Below are 16,728 nucleotides of genomic sequence, written 5' to 3'. Positions count from 1 at the left end.
TTATAAGTATATCTTAACAATATAAATTATATATTATAATTTAAAATAATATATATTAATAGGTCTAGTTTGAACAATTAACTAAAAGGATATTTTAATCATTATTTTTATAAAAAATAAATTAAAGTTGACAAAGGGACGGTGTGATTATTTATTATAATATAGGGATAATTTTTTATATTAAAAATTTCGTAGAGAGAGTTTTTATATTTTTACATATCGAAGAATCAAAATGAATTTAACTCTAAAATAATAGGATCTGTTTAAAGTAAGGATTTACTTCTGGAACTTGCATCTGGAGTTTATTGACGAGGAATAGGAAAGTCAGCATCAAGTCAGTTTAATTGCATTTTTAATTCAATAATTATATTTATTTGATACTTTAGTTATGTAATTTATTATGATTGTACAACTAAGAAAACACATCTTATTAGCTTTTTTTTAATTATCAAAGCAACTTATGCCTTATCGTCGTTTTTTACATCAGCCACCACTTAATACGTCATTATAATTCAGCCAATAAAATTTGTTTTTTGAATTTTTCATTGACACATACCATTTTCCAACCAAATTTGTTTAAATCTCAAAATTAGAAAGATAAAAATAAAAAAAATCAGCTTACAATCCTAATAAATTATAAAAGAAAAGTATAATTATGGGACCAAAATATAATGAAAATGTGACCATAATCTAGTAATATCCGCATTTTCTTTCTATGGATTGTTCAAACAAGAAGAAAAACAAAAACTGGAAGTACCACAGCCTCTCATGTCCCTTTTACTTTCTTTCTTGGACACCCACTTTCAGCATTATTGCAAGACAAGATGAAAGCTCATCCCTAAATTGGATATTTTTTTATATGCAATTTCCACTGATATCACCAAACTACACTTCCATGACTCATAAATGATTAAGAAAAAGTCCAGCAACGGGCTTTAAAGGGTCATCATCACATAGTCAAAGTCATCTTTTGGCCTTTTGTTTCTTGTTATTAATACCATGGGCCAAAATGACAATTCAATTGCTTTTTACTTGTACGTATGCGTAATATAGATTCCGTTTACTGATAGGACATTTGTAACATCAGAATTCAAGTCCTGCCAGGAGCACTTAAGATGCTGCCCACTTTTATTTCTAAACTTTTTTTAACTCATTTTTTTCAAAAGAGTAAATTACTAACGTTTTCTTTTTTAAATTTATCATAATTATAAATATTTTTTTAAGATTAACGATTATAAAAAAACTACCCTTATATGATTGCCCATTATAAATAATATTTATCAAACAACTATTGATCTTATATGAAATTTGTAATTTTTCAGATGAGAAGAGAATATTTACAATTATAGCAAACCTTGAAAGTGTCGATTGCAGTTTATCCTTTTCTTTTGAACTTAAGGTCTTGTAGTGTTGATTTTAATATAATAATTAGGAAAGGCAGCGTTGACAGATATTACGTATTTAGTGCCACCAACCACCTAAATATGATAATGAAAATCCCTATCTATTTGTGTTTGGTGGAAAAGATGTTTATCTTTGAATGAAGTTGTGATTGTTCGGCAATTAACCTAAACTTCTACAAGACATTGTTGTGTGTACGAAGTCGTGGGCTCATTTCCAGTCATTATGCCCGCCAAAACGAAACAGTTCACGTGTTTCATTAAAGTCTTGTGCCACATTGTCAAAACCAAGTAACCCAGAAACCAAAAAAGCAAAAGAAGAATCGTCAAAACCAAGCCATTGGTGAATCAGACGATAATTCCCAGAATGAAATACCAAAGAGAATCTGCTGCAGATTGCAGTCCATTTAACACCACTCATTCTGATAAGTAAATGCATCGGTTAATTCGATGGAGTTGGATGAGAGAATACGACAGATTTCAGAATATCACATCCGGCAAAGGAATTTGAATCCCTAACAGTGAAACGCAACTTTATGAATTGTAAAAAAAACATGATTTCTCAGTGCTCACAACCTTAGTTTAGCCGTCCACATAGTCGACATGCCTAGATTAGGAAATACAAACATAACCGAGTTCAAAGTTGTTGCGGGACTGAAATGAAGATCAAAGTTCACATTCAAGATTGTTTGTAGTTGTGCGCCAGAGAGACTTATCATGTATATGACATCATTCATTGGGATGTAAAGAATAGAAAATAAGAGTCTTATGCAGCATCAACTCAGGAAAACCAACATATTTTTTGCATTGAATGGTAAGGCATGACAGGAGTAGTATAACATATACACAATTCTCTTCCCGTCCGCAACAAAACTGCATAAAATGAAATTAAAAAAGAACTGGCAATTTACACAAGTGCGTGAAATGTAAGTCTAGAATACAAATATTAGGTGCAGACCAGAGAATGCGGAACACAGAATTGGTTTTGAAGTGCTGAAATGTTGATATCACTTGTGCAGCGAAAACCATAATTCTGCTTGACTCCATCTGAACCATGTAATACCAAAAAAACAAGGAATTAACATCTTTAGTTTCTTAAAAAATGCCGCACCTAGTATTCTATTGAAAGGGCCAGCGCGTTATTTACCTCAAAAATTGTCAGATAAGCTGCACAACGGCAGCAACACGTAGGGCGCCATTTTGAAGAAGATCACCAAGCTCATTAAATAACAATGCTGTTCGCCAACCCCATCCCTTTGGAGCTTTTGGTAGAAGTGTTCCTGTTTGCTTATAGCTTCCAAAAACCATCACTTCTCTCTTTGATGGACATATCAACTGAAAGTTCATATATTGTAACACTTAGTTAACGACACATTATGGCCCCTCGACTAATGATGAAAAATTCTTGCAATAAGTACATTGGCTTAGTCAGTTCACCTGATATCTAGCAGTAACCTTTTCCCTGGAATCAACATACATATGAAGCTGGAATCATAAAAGGCAGAAAATGCAGCATTAGTTACATCATACTTTCATTTTCAAGAAATTTAATTTATTTTCAGGTGTACAAGCAAACAAAAGATCGTCTAACAGTTAGAGTGGTTCAACAAAGCTTTTCTAACATTGACTTAGAATAATGTGACAAAAAATAATTTTTTGGTAGCACTGTTTCCAAGAAGGCGCCTGTGTTTGGATAATTTTCAAAGAACAATGAACTCTTGTACATTTCAAAAACTAATTATTAAAACCTTCATGGGTTTGGTGAGCATCCAAAAGAAATGTAAGGGTGAGCAACAATTATTAAGTATCCTGGTTTTTATTTATAACAAAACTGGGACTGATATTAATATGATGATGTTACAGTAATGAAGCTGTTGTGACAAAGTAACATGAGTTTTAACACATTATTTCAGCATGATTCTAAGTTAGAAACCAAGTGTTACACAATTATTTTATTATAGCATGTGAGTTCGGGCATGAAGCTGTGGAGAACCAGTAGGGCATCTGTTCATAAGCATCATGGTAATTATTGGTGATTGGTGGTCTGGGGATTTAAGAGAATTCAAACTATGGAGACTGTTAGCAGCCAACAAGAACCAAGTGTTAAATCATGTCTGGGTGGTGCAAAATGCTCCCATGACCTGGGCTGCAAAAACACCCATCAAATTTGTGTTTGCAGCCAAAAATCGCAACTACAAGTACCTTTCTAAGTGGATCGCTGGTCTCTGCCTTCCGGCGATGAAGAAAAAGACCTGAATGACAGATGATAACAAAAAGTACAGCAATTAAATAATACAATCTTCCGAAGGCAAAATTTATTCTATTACAAAAGTTTAGGAAGAATACCAAGAGTACGGCGTCCTTGAGGATCTTCGTCACTAAAAGCCTGAACACTAATCTATGTATCCAACAGACCAAAAAAATCAGACTTCATTTATCAATCAAGATAGAGAGCGGGATCAACAGAATCAGCCGTAAATTACTTTTCTTTATTCATACCTTCCACAAGGAACCGGCATAAAATACTTCAGGGGAGTGCTTAACTTGGCCATCAGTGAGTCTATGCACATCATGAAATTCAACCCTGAAAAACCAATACAGGATGATCAAAGACTACAGTACAATAGTTTATTCCAGTAACTATCAAACACCAGTTTCGAGAAGCCAATTACTAAAGTTATATATTCTCAAAGTTCTCCATTAACTAGAACAAGTCAAAGACAGATCACTATTTCTATTATCCTAGTGCATAGATTTCATCTTCGCTCATAAAGTAAAGTGTAAGAGAAGGGTCAGCTACATTTTGTCATAACTATGGGCATTGAAGTACACAAAGTGGTTAAGGACCAAGTGGACAACCATTCTTTGACTGTTCCCACATGTATTCAAATCTACATTACCACCATCCATCTTGAACAATCTTAAAAGATTAACCATTACAGCAAAAATCTCAATGGCTGTGCCAGAAGAAAGGATGCCTTACGCAAAGCGAAAAGGTGGGAAATGGCTCAAAGGTGTCTTCATATCCAATGATATAGAGCTATTTGAATTCTCCCACTCAATCCCTGCAGTACGCTCAGGTGAGTCAACCATTTGCACGGAAATGCAACTGGGACTTGACCTAGGGGTTAAGGATCCTGCCAGTCTGCTCTGCAGACCTGTCTCATATTCTCTTCCCATGTGCACCTCGTGCACGTTAGTGACATCATTTGATCCCTGACTGAGCCCAACCAATGCTGTCAACCCATCCCCAGCAAGGTCCCCATTGTTGTCAGCTCTGTTCTCTGGGTCATCATTAGCTGGAGGTTGCTGATTACTTCGGTTGCCAATACCAAATGGAACGCGAGAAAAGACATAACGAGTTGGAGGCCAAGCAACTACAGGCACAGATGTAGTTCCGCGTCCAATTCCAGCTAATCCATCAATAGGGCCCCTGTCATGTACACGCACTGGCCTAAAGAGCCCATTTCTTTCCCCTTGAGCAGAACTGGTGATATAGACATGCCCTATGTCATTGGCAGGTAAATTGTTGTGGTCATGATCTTGCACATAGTATCCAGATGCTGCACGCGAGTACCCGAATGGTTGTCTACATGCACATGCCATACTCACGAGAGAGCAACTTTTGCATGTATCTGCACCAATTTCATGGACTCTCTGGCTTAAGAGCATCTATAACATGCAGAAAATGGTGAGAGCAGTACAAGTGAGATCTGTGGCAATAAATGAACTATATCAAAGAATCAATCACAAAGTTCTATTATGGGACGTCGAAAACATAATATGCATTGCATCAACAAATAAACTAATGTAGTAACATCCCTAATCATCAAATTCAGCTGAAACCAGCTTGCTACTGTAAAACAAGCAGGTTACTCAGAAATATGACTTTTCAGATCCTCCCTGAGGATGAGCACTATTTAAGCAAATGTACGCAAGAAGTCAGTAATATACCTGTAACCACAAAGCATCATTCACTGCTTTGCAAGGGAAGCCCATCTCTTCAAGATGCTTTCTTACATTTAAGAGTGCCTCAAAAGACATGTTACAGTATAAAAGAGAGCCCCCTTCAAAAATACTGAGAAAAGAATCATAATCTTCTCCGCTCATCCCATATTGCCGTTTTAGGCAAGTTTTAACCTCTCTTCTGCCCACAATCCTACCGCCCCATGTCAGAGGTGACATGTTGCATCTTTCCCATTCATTTGGCATCAATACATTACAGGAAGAGTTCATCGACTTGCATTGCATTTGATCTCCTGGAGACCAACTGCTGTTCAATTGGTAGCTGGACTCCTCATCTGATGGTCCTTCTGAGGCCAAACCACTGCCTGCTGACCCACTCATTCCAACACGGACACCTATATGTACATTCAGATAAGAACTTGGGGCACTAGTGTCATCTGCATAAAATGCATTACTTGCTGAAGGTCGTCCACTGTTGCAATTATATCTCGACTCCAAATTAGATTTATTGCATGCTGTTTGGGCTTGATCATAGTTGGCAAAGTCAGCATGGGAATCCACAATGGAATCTGCAAGCTCAAACAAAATACTATGAGCTGCATTGTGGCCTTCAAATTCATCTTTTGATTTTGAGCGTCCTCTTCCAGTTTCCAGCAATTCATTTTTCCTTTCATCAGCCAAATGTTTCCCATTCACTTTGGGAGAATCAGAAGAGATACTTCCTACCACCTCACAACTTGAACTTCCCTGCTCCTGATGTTGTTCGTTGCAAGGCGTACCTTTTGCAAGAAGAGTGTATAGTGCCAGTTCAAACCTTCCCAGTTTCCAGAAAAAGAATCAGATAACTTTCAGCATTACAACTATATAACTTTTACCTTACAATACAAATGAGAATCCTCACCGTTTCTCTTCACTGGGCACCCATAATTCGTCTGAGGTAAGTAGAGCCAGTAATGTTTGAGAGGAAAGTTTTGGGAGCACCTGATATAGATAAGAGGTTGGATATAGCTCATCAAATCTTAAAGAGAAAAACAAAACAAAGTACTATGTCCTATCACCAGTCAAAGCTTAAGAGAAAGTATGTCCGAAAGCTCATAGCACTATACTGCCAGAAGATTTAAACATGTACCTCTCTCAATTCTTGAGCACCACTTTGACAGAGGTAGCCCCAACAAGCATTTCTAACACGTTCCCCATGTATGCCATAGTCTTGGCTCTCAGCAAAGACCTACACTAAGATGAATGTCAGTCCACAGTAAATGACTTATATTCAAGTAAGTCGATGTTATATTGTTATCATTCTAAAAAATAATTAGACCTGATAAGTTAAGAAGTTTGAAGACCACAATTCTGCTATGATGAAGTCTGTGCAAATTTCGCATAAATCCTGCATGTAACATGTCAAAGATGTAAGGCAATGCAGAGACAATAAATTTATGCAACAGAGGTTGAGGCAAAAAAGCATAAAGAATTTTCTCTGAGCAGTTGAACATTAAAAGTGAAGTGGTATCCATCAATACAACTTTGTAAACATTTGACTGCTCTAAATCTGGTGAGACCGAACACTGACAAAGACAAGGAAAGAGTTTGGTTCTGCACTACATCCCTCTACATAAATGAAATCCTTTGGATCTGTAACTGCTGCCATTGTTTACCTGAAGGTCAAGAAAAGATGCAGCAGCTAGAACCCGAAATGCATTATTGTCATTAAGCTTAGGATAATGTCCATAGAGGTAGGCCAAAGCTATTTCCATTGCTTCACCATTTACATTTTTATCATCCACGTGCAAGGTCAAAACCGGCGCACTGGCTTCTTTCCATGGGCCCTGGAGCATCTTCCTGCAGAGTACAGGTGAATTTAAGTAATGTCTTTTACAATTGAAGAGCAAACTTGTAGGGTGAAAAAACAAGTCGCACATACAAGAAAACAAAATCACATTTCAACATCATTGTCCTTTACTAATAAGAAAACAGTCACTCAACAATAATTTTGGTAGTTCTTTTGTTTTTTGTTGAAGATAGTCGATTAATTTCACAGAGTTAACAGAGTCATTTCATTTGTCGGTCCTCAAGCAACTGGCAGCGAACAAGTTCACCAAAACAATCAATGTAGAGGGCCCAAATTGACAGGTATCTACACAAAACATTCTGTCCAACCCTATCACTTGCTAACTAATGTAATCAACTAATATCCAACCCCAATTCAATATCAAATAGGTCTAAAGTAACAACTATATAACTTTAATAGCTCTTTATTGATCTTTTAAGATATATATCGAAAGAGGAAAGATGGTATACCGAAAGTAAGAACTCCGGGAGAGTATGAGGCGATGAAGATGATAAGTGGACTCCATGGCGTTTAAAACGACGTCGGAAAAAACACCATTATTAAACCCTTCCAATTGAATGTGATCGCAGAGTGACGCGAGGTTGCAATCCAGTGTGGCGCGATGCATCTCGCCTCCTCCCCGTCTCTCTCCGCTGGTGCTACTGGCACTGTTATCGGAATGAGAGGACTCTTTCGTCATCTCCACCGTTCCTCCGGCTTCCCCGCGGTGGCTCCGGTGATTGTATCGCTGACTTGAGTAGTGATGCGGTTCTGATGCCAATGATTGAGGTGGCGGAGGTTCCATGGCGTACATATACATACGACGGATGTGTATGTATAGCTGGAATTTCTATGCGGATTTTTAAAACGGGGATTGCATGCGATCCGAGAGTGATAAATTGCTACAGAGTGCAGTGGGTGGATAGTGTGAAGGAAAGAACGGGGAAGAAATGGCAAATTGTGAAAATGCCTCTAGATTTGTTAAAATTTTATAAGTAGTCCCAATTTCTTTGTTTATTTAATTTTTGGACCCGATACTCTGCTCAAATATTCAAAGATCGGTCAAAATAAAATGATTAATTATGCTTAGACTTCTTTAAAAAATATAAAATTAAAAGAAAAAATTACGCTCACACTCTTTAGAAAAATTCACCATTTAACTTGACCTTCTTTTGTTATGATTTAAATTAATAATACATATATTAACAAAAAAAATATATAAATTTCTAATAATTTTATATTTATAAGAAAAAATATATAATAATATTAATCTCACTCCATATCTATGTACATATAACGTTGATTTTATATATATTACATATCCCCTTATAAGTACAAAGTCATACATTGGGACGTCAACATAATGTACAAAATTAAAAATTTATACAACTTTTTGGTCAATAGCACCATTTTTTGTCGAACCCAATGCAAAGGGGTCAGTGCATATAAATACTTTTTGATAGTATGTAAGTGTACTTTTAAAATCTTTTTTATCAATATAATTTTATATTTTTAAAAAAAGTTCAGATGTAATTAACCTAAAATAAAAAGTTAAGGGAATTAAAAAAGTGACCGATTGAGAAACATTAAAATCTCAACTAGGATAAACTTTGTTTTTAACTTTATGGATTTTTTAAATTATGATAGTTTTATGGTTTTTAATGTCATTGTTATAATATAAGTAGATTTTACATGCCAATTGTTCTAATATTTTATTTATTCAAACACTTTAAATTTTTATTTTTCAAATAATATTCGTCATCTCTAAATTCTTACACATGTTATAAGATTTAGTAGCTTATAAGTTAGTGGAACAATTATATTATACTTTCTTGAGATTTAATGTAATTATATGTAAACGCTTTATGATTTAAAAAATTATATCTCATGATATTTGTTTATGTCAATAGATAGAACCCCATAATAGCCTGTCGGAATTATTGATATTAGTAAAAAAGTTTAATGAAAATTCACATTGATTCGTTATTCATTTATTGCGTACCAAATAAATATTTTCTGATCAAAATATCCTTATAATGGTGAAATATATATCTTATTACAAGCATTATCGTGTGAATATGTATGATGACAATTTGATTAAAAATTATTTGTTTTATTTATAATAAATTAATTAGAGATAAAATAATAGTTTTTATTTTTTTGCTAATATTAATAAGTTTGAAATTTTGAGCAAGGGGTGAGTGTACGTTCAGTCTAATAAAAATGGTCAAGACTTAATTGATTTTTCTTTTTTATTTTTTGAAAAAAAAAAAAAAAAAGTGGGACAAAAGCTCTTCGGTTGATTGCCACTAAACGCTACTTCGTAGCTAAAAGTCGCGGTACATATAAAGGACGCGCACGACAGCAGCAATCTTTCAGAACAGGGTCACTCTCGTTCAGTCGCTCAAAATTCTCAGCAAACCCCCGTCTTTGATCCGCCAGCCCACCCTAAAAATTCAAGAATGAGGGCGCTGTTCATAGGCCGAGGTAAATTGTTGTCAAATTTCTGTTTCTTTGATTCTTCTTTGCTTTTATTGGGATATTATAGAGCACTGTATCAAGAACATGATAATTGATATCATAGTTTCGTTACTTTTTGATGGGATTGTGGGGGAATAGTTTGTTTATTTCTAGCTGTTGAGATTAACTGAGTTACTTAGGGGGTTCTGTTTTTGTCAAATTCGTGCTACTTTAATATCAGCATATTTGTTTACCTTTTTCTTTTATGTTTATTTAATTTTTATGTGCGTTTCTGGTTTATGTGTCTTTAGCAGGGTTGAAAATTCAGATTGAGCTGAAACCCTTTTGCCTGTCTAACTCTTGTAAGAGATTTTCATATTCTAATGATGGACCCTCTGATATGGATGTTCATAAAGAAAATGAAGGCCCCTTCAAGAAGGGGAGGTGGACCGTTTCTGATATTAATGCTGGAAATGGCCAAACTTTGAGAAAACATGAAGTTGTTAGGCGTGCGGTTGAGAATGCCTGTCACGTTCTGGAAAGTGGTCCTTGGGGACCTTCCTTGGAGAATGCTCTGTCTACAGTTGATGATAAACCTCAGGCAGATGTGGTTATTGGAGTTTTGAGGAGGATGAAGGATGTTGATTTAGGTGTTAAGTATTTTAGATGGGTTGAGAGGGTGACCAATCAAGTGAATTCTCCAGAAACATATAATTCGCTTCTCATGTTAATGGCTAGGTGTAAGAAATTTGACGGATTTGAACATGTTTTCGAGGAAATGAGTCTTGCTGGATTTAGTCCTTCTTTCGAAACAAGCGTGGAATTAGTTTCCAGCTGTGTGAAGGCACAAAGATTGAAAGAGGCATTTGATCTTATTGAAACCATGAGAAAATTTAAATTCCGCCCTGGGTTTTCGGCTTACACAACGCTTATAGGTGCATTGGCTATGGTTCATAAGCCCAATCACCCTGATCTCATGCTTTCCCTCTTTTATCAGATGCAGGAGTTAGGATATGAAGTTAATGTGCATTTGTTCACAACTTTAATTCGTGTACTCGCCCGTGATGGCCGGGTGGATGCTGCTCTCTCCTTGTTGGATGAGATGAAGAGCAATTCATTTGATGTAGACATCGTTCTCTATAATGTATGTATTGACTGCTTCGGTAAGGTTGGTAAGGTGGATATTGCTTGGAAATTCTTTCATGAGATAAAATCCCATGGTCTCATGCCTGATGATGTGTCATATACGAGCATGATAGCAGTTCTCTGCAAGGCTAGTAGGTTGACTGAAGCTGTTGAGTTGTTTGAGCAAATGGAGCAGAATCGCACTGTGCCCTGTGCATATGCTTACAACACCATGATCATGGGTTATGGTTCTGCTGGACGGTTTGATGAAGCTTATGGTTTGCTTGAGAGGCAAAGACTGAAGGGGTCCATACCAAGTGTGATTGCTTACAATAGCCTTCTTACTTGTCTTGGTAAGAAAGGAAAAGTAGACGAGGCTTTAAAAATTTTTAATGAGATGAAAAAGGATGCCATGCCGAACCTCTCTACGTATAATATTCTTGTAGACATGCTTTCTAGGACAGGAAAACTTGATGCAGCTTTAGAGATGCAAAATGATATGAAGGAAACTGGCTTGGTTCCAAACATAATGACTGTTAACATTATGATTGATCGACTGTGTAAAGCTAACAAACTTGACGAGGCTTATTCCATTTTTCAGGGCATGGATCATAAAGTTTGTCCCCCAAATAAAGTTACATTTTGTTCATTGATAGATGGCATGGGTAGGCATGGCAGAGTAGATGATGCGTATAGATTGTACGAGCAGATGTTAGATTCTGATGTGATTGCGGATGCAATTGTCTATACATCTCTCATCAGGAGCTTTTTCAAATCTGGCAGAAAGGAGGATGGGCATAAGATTTACAAGGAAATGGTTCGCAGAGGCGTTTCTCCAGACCTTACACTCCTTAATACCTATATGGATTGTGCATTTAAAGCTGGTGAAACAGAAAAAGGCAGAAGTTTGTTTGAGGAAATTAAGTCTCGGTTTACCCCTGATGCACGGAGCTATTCGATTCTAATTCATGGTCTCATAAAGGCTGGATTTGCTCGCGAGACATATGAGCTATTCTACGCAATGAAAGAACAGGGGTGTGTTCTTGATACCCTTGCTTATAACACTGTTATAGATGGATTCTGCAAATCAGGTAAAGTGAACAAAGCTTACCAGCTTTTGGAGGAAATGAAGGCAAAAGGTCATCAACCAACTGTAGTTACTTATGGTTCTGTCATTGATGGGCTTGCTAAGATTGACAGGCTTGATGAAGCCTATATGCTCTTTGAAGAAGCAAAATCATTTGGCGTGGAATTAAATGTAGTTGTTTATAGTAGTCTCGTGGATGGGTTCGGAAAGGTGGGTAGAATTGATGAAGCATATCTCATCATAGAGGAAATGATGCAAAAGGATTTAATGCCGAATGTCCAAACATGGAATTGCTTGCTTGATGCACTTGTGAAGGCAGAAGAAATAGATGAAGCCCTTGTCTGCTGGAATTCTATGAAGGACTTGAAATGCACTCCTAATATCATAACCTATAGCATCCTTATAAATGGTCTTTGTAGGGTTCGAAAATTCAACAAAGCCTTTGTTTTTTGGCAGGAGATGCAGAAACAAGGGTTGAAACCTAACGCAATCACCTATCTCACGATGATATCTGGGCTCGCCAAGGCTGGAAATGTATTGGAGGCCGACAAACTCTTTGAGAGGTTCAAGGCCAATGGAGGTATACCTGATTCTGCATGCTATAATACAATGATAGAAGGGTTAAGCATAGCAAATAGGGCAACGGAAGCATATAAGCTATTCGAAGAAACCAGGCTGAAGGGTTGTAACATATATACCAAAACTTGTGTGGTTCTATTGGACGCCCTGCATAAAGCTGAATGTATTGAGCAGGCAGCAATAGTGGGTGCTGTATTAAGGGAAACAGCTAAATCGCAGCATGCTTCCAGATCATTGTAAAGATATAAGAGGCGGCGTTTTTCAGTGGGGCAGAGATATACTTGCTTTTGGCACATATTTGGAGCTTCAATATATATCAGAGGAAGAATGCAAAGTGGATTATCAATGTTATTCTGTACTGCCTTCTTTATCGGTGATGGACTCAGTATTCGTCGAAGCAGTTCTGGTATACACTTAAAACCAAATATCACGAATTCAACATGGATTCCCATGGCAAATAGGGCCTGGAGGTATGATATTCATGTCAGTAATACTATAACTCGGGAAGCACTTGATATATTCTATTCAATATTCTCCCCTTAATTGGAACTTGGAAAGCTATCTATTGGTTCTTCAACCGAACTATAGGTCCTTGAAATTTCTGTTGTACCTTTATTAGTATTTCTGTTGGAACAGATCAAGCTCAGCATCCCTTTTCAACACCTTGTGATTGATCTACATTGCATACATGTACAGATAACACAGATGTTTGATACTTCTGACGAGATGGGTTCTACCATTGTAAAAAGAACAGTTTCTTGTCTTTTGATTCGTGTTTTCATTCTTTGTCCTTTGTATGTTGCTTCCTGTTGTGGGTAACTTCAAATGGTCTTCTTTTGCAGTTACGGAACAAGATGCCACCTGTAGCATGATGTTCTTCTGTCCCTTGTTCTATCTGCTCTCTGTAATAAGGGTTGAGACTTGACAAGAACTGCTGTCAAGACACAAACTTGGATTCTCCAACAAGTTCCCAGATGGCTCATGCATTCGCCTCAAATATGTCTTGTTTAAATTTATTGCACTGTCTCTGATTTTTTGAAAAAATATACTTCAAAGAAATGTATCATTGATTAGATAACATATGAGCCCTTTCTGCATGCAGGAGAGAGTGCTCACACACACACACACACACAGAGACACATACATTTTAGGTTGTCTTCTGAATAGTTGTAAAGTGATTTACTGTGATACTCTTTAGTTCGGTGGTTAAGAGAAATCATTTCCAGACCTGACTCATTAAACACTATATTCTGATAGTTTTCTGTTTCAGTGGCAACTCAACAACTCATTAGAGGAAAAAGAAAAATGTAGCAACTAGTAATACTACAGTACTTTTGTTTACTCTAGTAAGGGTATTGCAATGCGGTGGCAGGCTAGGCAGCATTAGTCACCACCCGTTGCCATTGCCTAGATTGAGCAGCACTTTGCACTGCATTTCCCACCGCCCACCTTCTTGGCCAGGCAGGGGAGGTGCAGATGTGGTGTTGAAGAGGAGGCGTTGGCAGCTGATTTTGAAAACATAACAGGGCGTTTAGGCTACTTTCTTGATTTGGAGTGTTTAATGGGCATTTTATCCATTTTAACTGGTTTTTGGCCAAATTTTTGCCCTCTTCAGCACAAAAAATGTAGAGGTTAATATCATTGATGGCTAAAGTTGAGAAAGATAAGCTGGCTTTAAATACTATACTAAAATAATATGCAGATAAAATTAAAGTTTAAAAACAGGATTTCTTTATTAATTTCCTGTTCAAGGTTTTCTTGACGCGATTCTATCTCGTTGGTCCGACTTCTGTACAGTAAAATATTTATAAATTAATGCTTTATAAATTAATAAACTTTTTAAAATAATAAAATCTTCGATCTCGACTTTGGCCTTTGTAAAAACTCATCAAATTCGATAAGATAATAAGATAATATTTTTCTGAAAATCCCTTTATAAATATTAGGTCCCATTAAAACTCTAAATTAATAATTCATAAATATTATAATTATAAATATTAAATTTGAAGTCTGTAATGCTTTACGCATTTAATCATTTATAGATGATTTTGCCATGCCTTTTAGATGAGAAGACATGGTTGGGTGATATGAATTATTTCATTTCCATATTGAGATTTATATAGTATATGTTTCATTAATATAGTTAATTGGTTATAATAGTAATTTAAGTGCAACGGATTAATGTAAACATGTATATTTAAATAATTCCAATAAATTGATACATGCGTCCATGAATATAATAATTAATTATATACAATGAATTGATATTATACATGAATATATTTAATTAGTTACAAAGAATTGGTTGATGCATGAATATAATCAATTAAACATATATGAATTCATTTATTTTCAATACATATGTACTAAATTTACTGAATTTAAAAAGTTTATTTTTTAATTAATAAAATATTAATTTATCGATATATTAATATTTTTCTAAATTAATAAAATTTCATGATTCCAAAATTATTAATTTATAAAAGTTTCACTGTATTTATCAGACCAAACAAAGCCGTAGAGGATGGGGCATTTCAGATATGACCGTTGTGAAAACAATTCAACTTTCTAATCCTTCCCCTTAAAAATTCAAATTCACAAATGACCGTTACCTAATCTTTTCACTCCCCTTTTTTCTTGATTACATTTACACCCTATCATCATCATCAACATCATCTTATATCAATCCTCAGCAAACATTTCTCCTAAAACAAAAAACATTCTCTCTGTGCTCTTACAGGTGAATACTTTTGAATTCTTGAAGAAGTTCTGCAAGAAATATGGCGTTGAGGCCTATTGACAATGCATTGCCAGTCACTCCTGAAAGACCCAAGAAGCAAGCAAAAATCGTAATCCCGGCTCACAACGAGAAGCAACAATTGCCGGAACTTGTTGTGAATGACGAAAACAAAGCCCCTTTACCGCAACCATCTTCTGCGGATGCTTCCATTGACTACGTTTCCTCTGAAAATCTCAAAGCATTTCAAGACCCGGATGTTAAGATTCAGGTTTTCTTTGGGTCTCTTGAATTCTTTGTTCTTCATTTGTGCATCTTTGATAAAAAATCGCTTTTTGGATATTTCTTTTCCTTGGCTTTTCTGTATTTAGTTGGATGTTGGAATTTTTTGCAGGGTCTTGTTGGTGGGTTAGAGTCTAAAGATTGGTTGAAGGTTTGTGAATCACTCAATGATATTAGGCGTTTTGCGCTCTATCACTCCGGTCTCTTGCTGCCATTTCTGTAAGTTTTGTCATTCCTCTCTCTCTCTCTCTCTCTCTCTCTCTCTCTGTATGTATGTATCTATCTACAGAGTTAATTTGTGTTGGCTTCAAGATTCATTTGTGGAGGGATGTTTGGTGAGTGTAGGGACAAAGTGCTTTCACTGATGGTGAAGGCAATCAAGAATCCAAGAAGTGCACTGTGCAAGACCTCTATCATGGCTGCTTCTGATATTTTTAAGGCCTTTGGTGGAAGTTTACTCGACTCCACTTCTGACGCTTTCAACCAGTTGGTAAAAGATCAACTCAAATTTCCCCCGTTCTCTATGTACGAGTTCTTTTTCTCTTATTTTCTTGTGTTTTTGCAGTTGTTGCAGCTATTACTGAAAGCTTCCCAAGATAAGAAATTTGTATGTGAAGAAGCAGACAGGGCATTGTTGGCAATGGGGGAGGTCATGTCTCCTCTTCCCTTGCTCCACAAGCTCGGTTTGTACGCCGGGCACACAAACCTCAGAGTCAGAGCAAAAGCTGCAATTTCTATCTCTAACTGTGTTTCCAGAATGGTAAGTGAAGACAATAACTTCACATTCATCAACTAACACGAGTACTTCTAAACTTTTATAGCTCACATGTATGAAAATGCTTCTCAGGATCTGAAAAGTATGGAAGAATTTGGCTTGGTTTCATTGATCAAAATCGTGTCAAATTTGTTAAACGACAAGCTTCCCGAGGCAAGAGAGGCAGCAAGAGGTATTGCAATTTCACTGTTCAGCGCAATTACAGAGAATGAAGAAGAGAAGCAGGAGGCCTGGCAAAGCTTTTGCCAGTCTAATCTTCCAGCCATTCGTGCACAAGCTATGGTTAAACTTGTTTCGTCTTAATTTAGTAGTAGTAGTGTAAGGAAATTGGATTGAAGTATCTTTTAGCTTCAGTTCTGATGTGATGAGATTTAATTCCTTCCATGTAAAAATCATGTTTACATGATTCTATGTTAGGACAATGTCTAATAATGCCATCATTTGTTCTCATTTACTAATATGAAACTGGCAATATCCGAAATCCTGAAT

At 36.2% G+C, this 16,728-nt stretch overlaps 3 protein-coding genes across 4 annotated transcripts; 2 read left to right on the top strand and 1 right to left on the bottom strand.

Annotated features, from left to right (window-relative positions):
* Positions 1-2,181: 2,181 nt before the first annotated feature.
* LOC105171524 (BTB/POZ domain-containing protein) lies at positions 2,182-8,158 on the bottom strand. Its single transcript, XM_011092673.3, has 13 exons — positions 7,665-8,158; positions 7,022-7,205; positions 6,685-6,753; positions 6,496-6,594; positions 6,268-6,347; positions 5,355-6,180; positions 4,384-5,072; positions 3,900-3,984; positions 3,747-3,798; positions 3,603-3,652; positions 2,838-2,885; positions 2,548-2,735; positions 2,182-2,447 (listed from the first exon to the last, which is right to left on the bottom strand). The coding sequence occupies exons 1-12, from the start codon at positions 8,012-8,014 to the stop codon at positions 2,559-2,561; spliced, it is 2,709 nt and encodes a 902-aa protein (XP_011090975.1). The 5' UTR covers positions 8,015-8,158; the 3' UTR covers positions 2,182-2,447; positions 2,548-2,558.
* Positions 8,159-9,524: 1,366 nt separating this feature from the next.
* LOC105171523 (Tetratricopeptide repeat (TPR)-like superfamily protein) lies at positions 9,525-13,686 on the top strand. Of its 2 annotated transcripts, none has more exons than XM_011092672.3 (3): positions 9,525-9,681; positions 9,969-12,915; positions 13,288-13,686. In XM_011092672.3, the coding sequence occupies exons 1-2, from the start codon at positions 9,657-9,659 to the stop codon at positions 12,683-12,685; spliced, it is 2,742 nt and encodes a 913-aa protein (XP_011090974.1). In that variant the 5' UTR covers positions 9,525-9,656; the 3' UTR covers positions 12,686-12,915; positions 13,288-13,686. The 2 variants fall into 2 exon arrangements, with proteins under 2 accessions (XP_011090974.1, XP_011090971.1); XM_011092669.3 differs by having other exon boundaries at positions 9,534-9,681; positions 9,966-12,915.
* A 1,373-nt stretch (positions 13,687-15,059) lies between these two features.
* Positions 15,060-16,693, top strand: LOC105171520 (ARM repeat superfamily protein). The gene is made up of 5 exons (XM_011092665.3): positions 15,060-15,453; positions 15,577-15,683; positions 15,810-15,954; positions 16,030-16,224; positions 16,312-16,693. Exons 1-5 carry the CDS (start codon positions 15,226-15,228, stop codon positions 16,540-16,542), a joined length of 906 nt encoding a protein of 301 aa, XP_011090967.1. The 5' UTR covers positions 15,060-15,225; the 3' UTR covers positions 16,543-16,693.
* Positions 16,694-16,728: the final 35 nt, after the last annotated feature.

The sequence above is a fragment of the Sesamum indicum genome, linkage group LG10, assembly GCF_026168435.1.
Source record: "Sesamum indicum cultivar Baizhima isolate 11 linkage group LG10, ASM2616843v1, whole genome shotgun sequence".
NCBI lineage: Eukaryota > Viridiplantae > Streptophyta > Magnoliopsida > Lamiales > Pedaliaceae > Sesamum > Sesamum indicum.
This window is presented reverse-complemented; position numbering and strand designations above follow the sequence as displayed.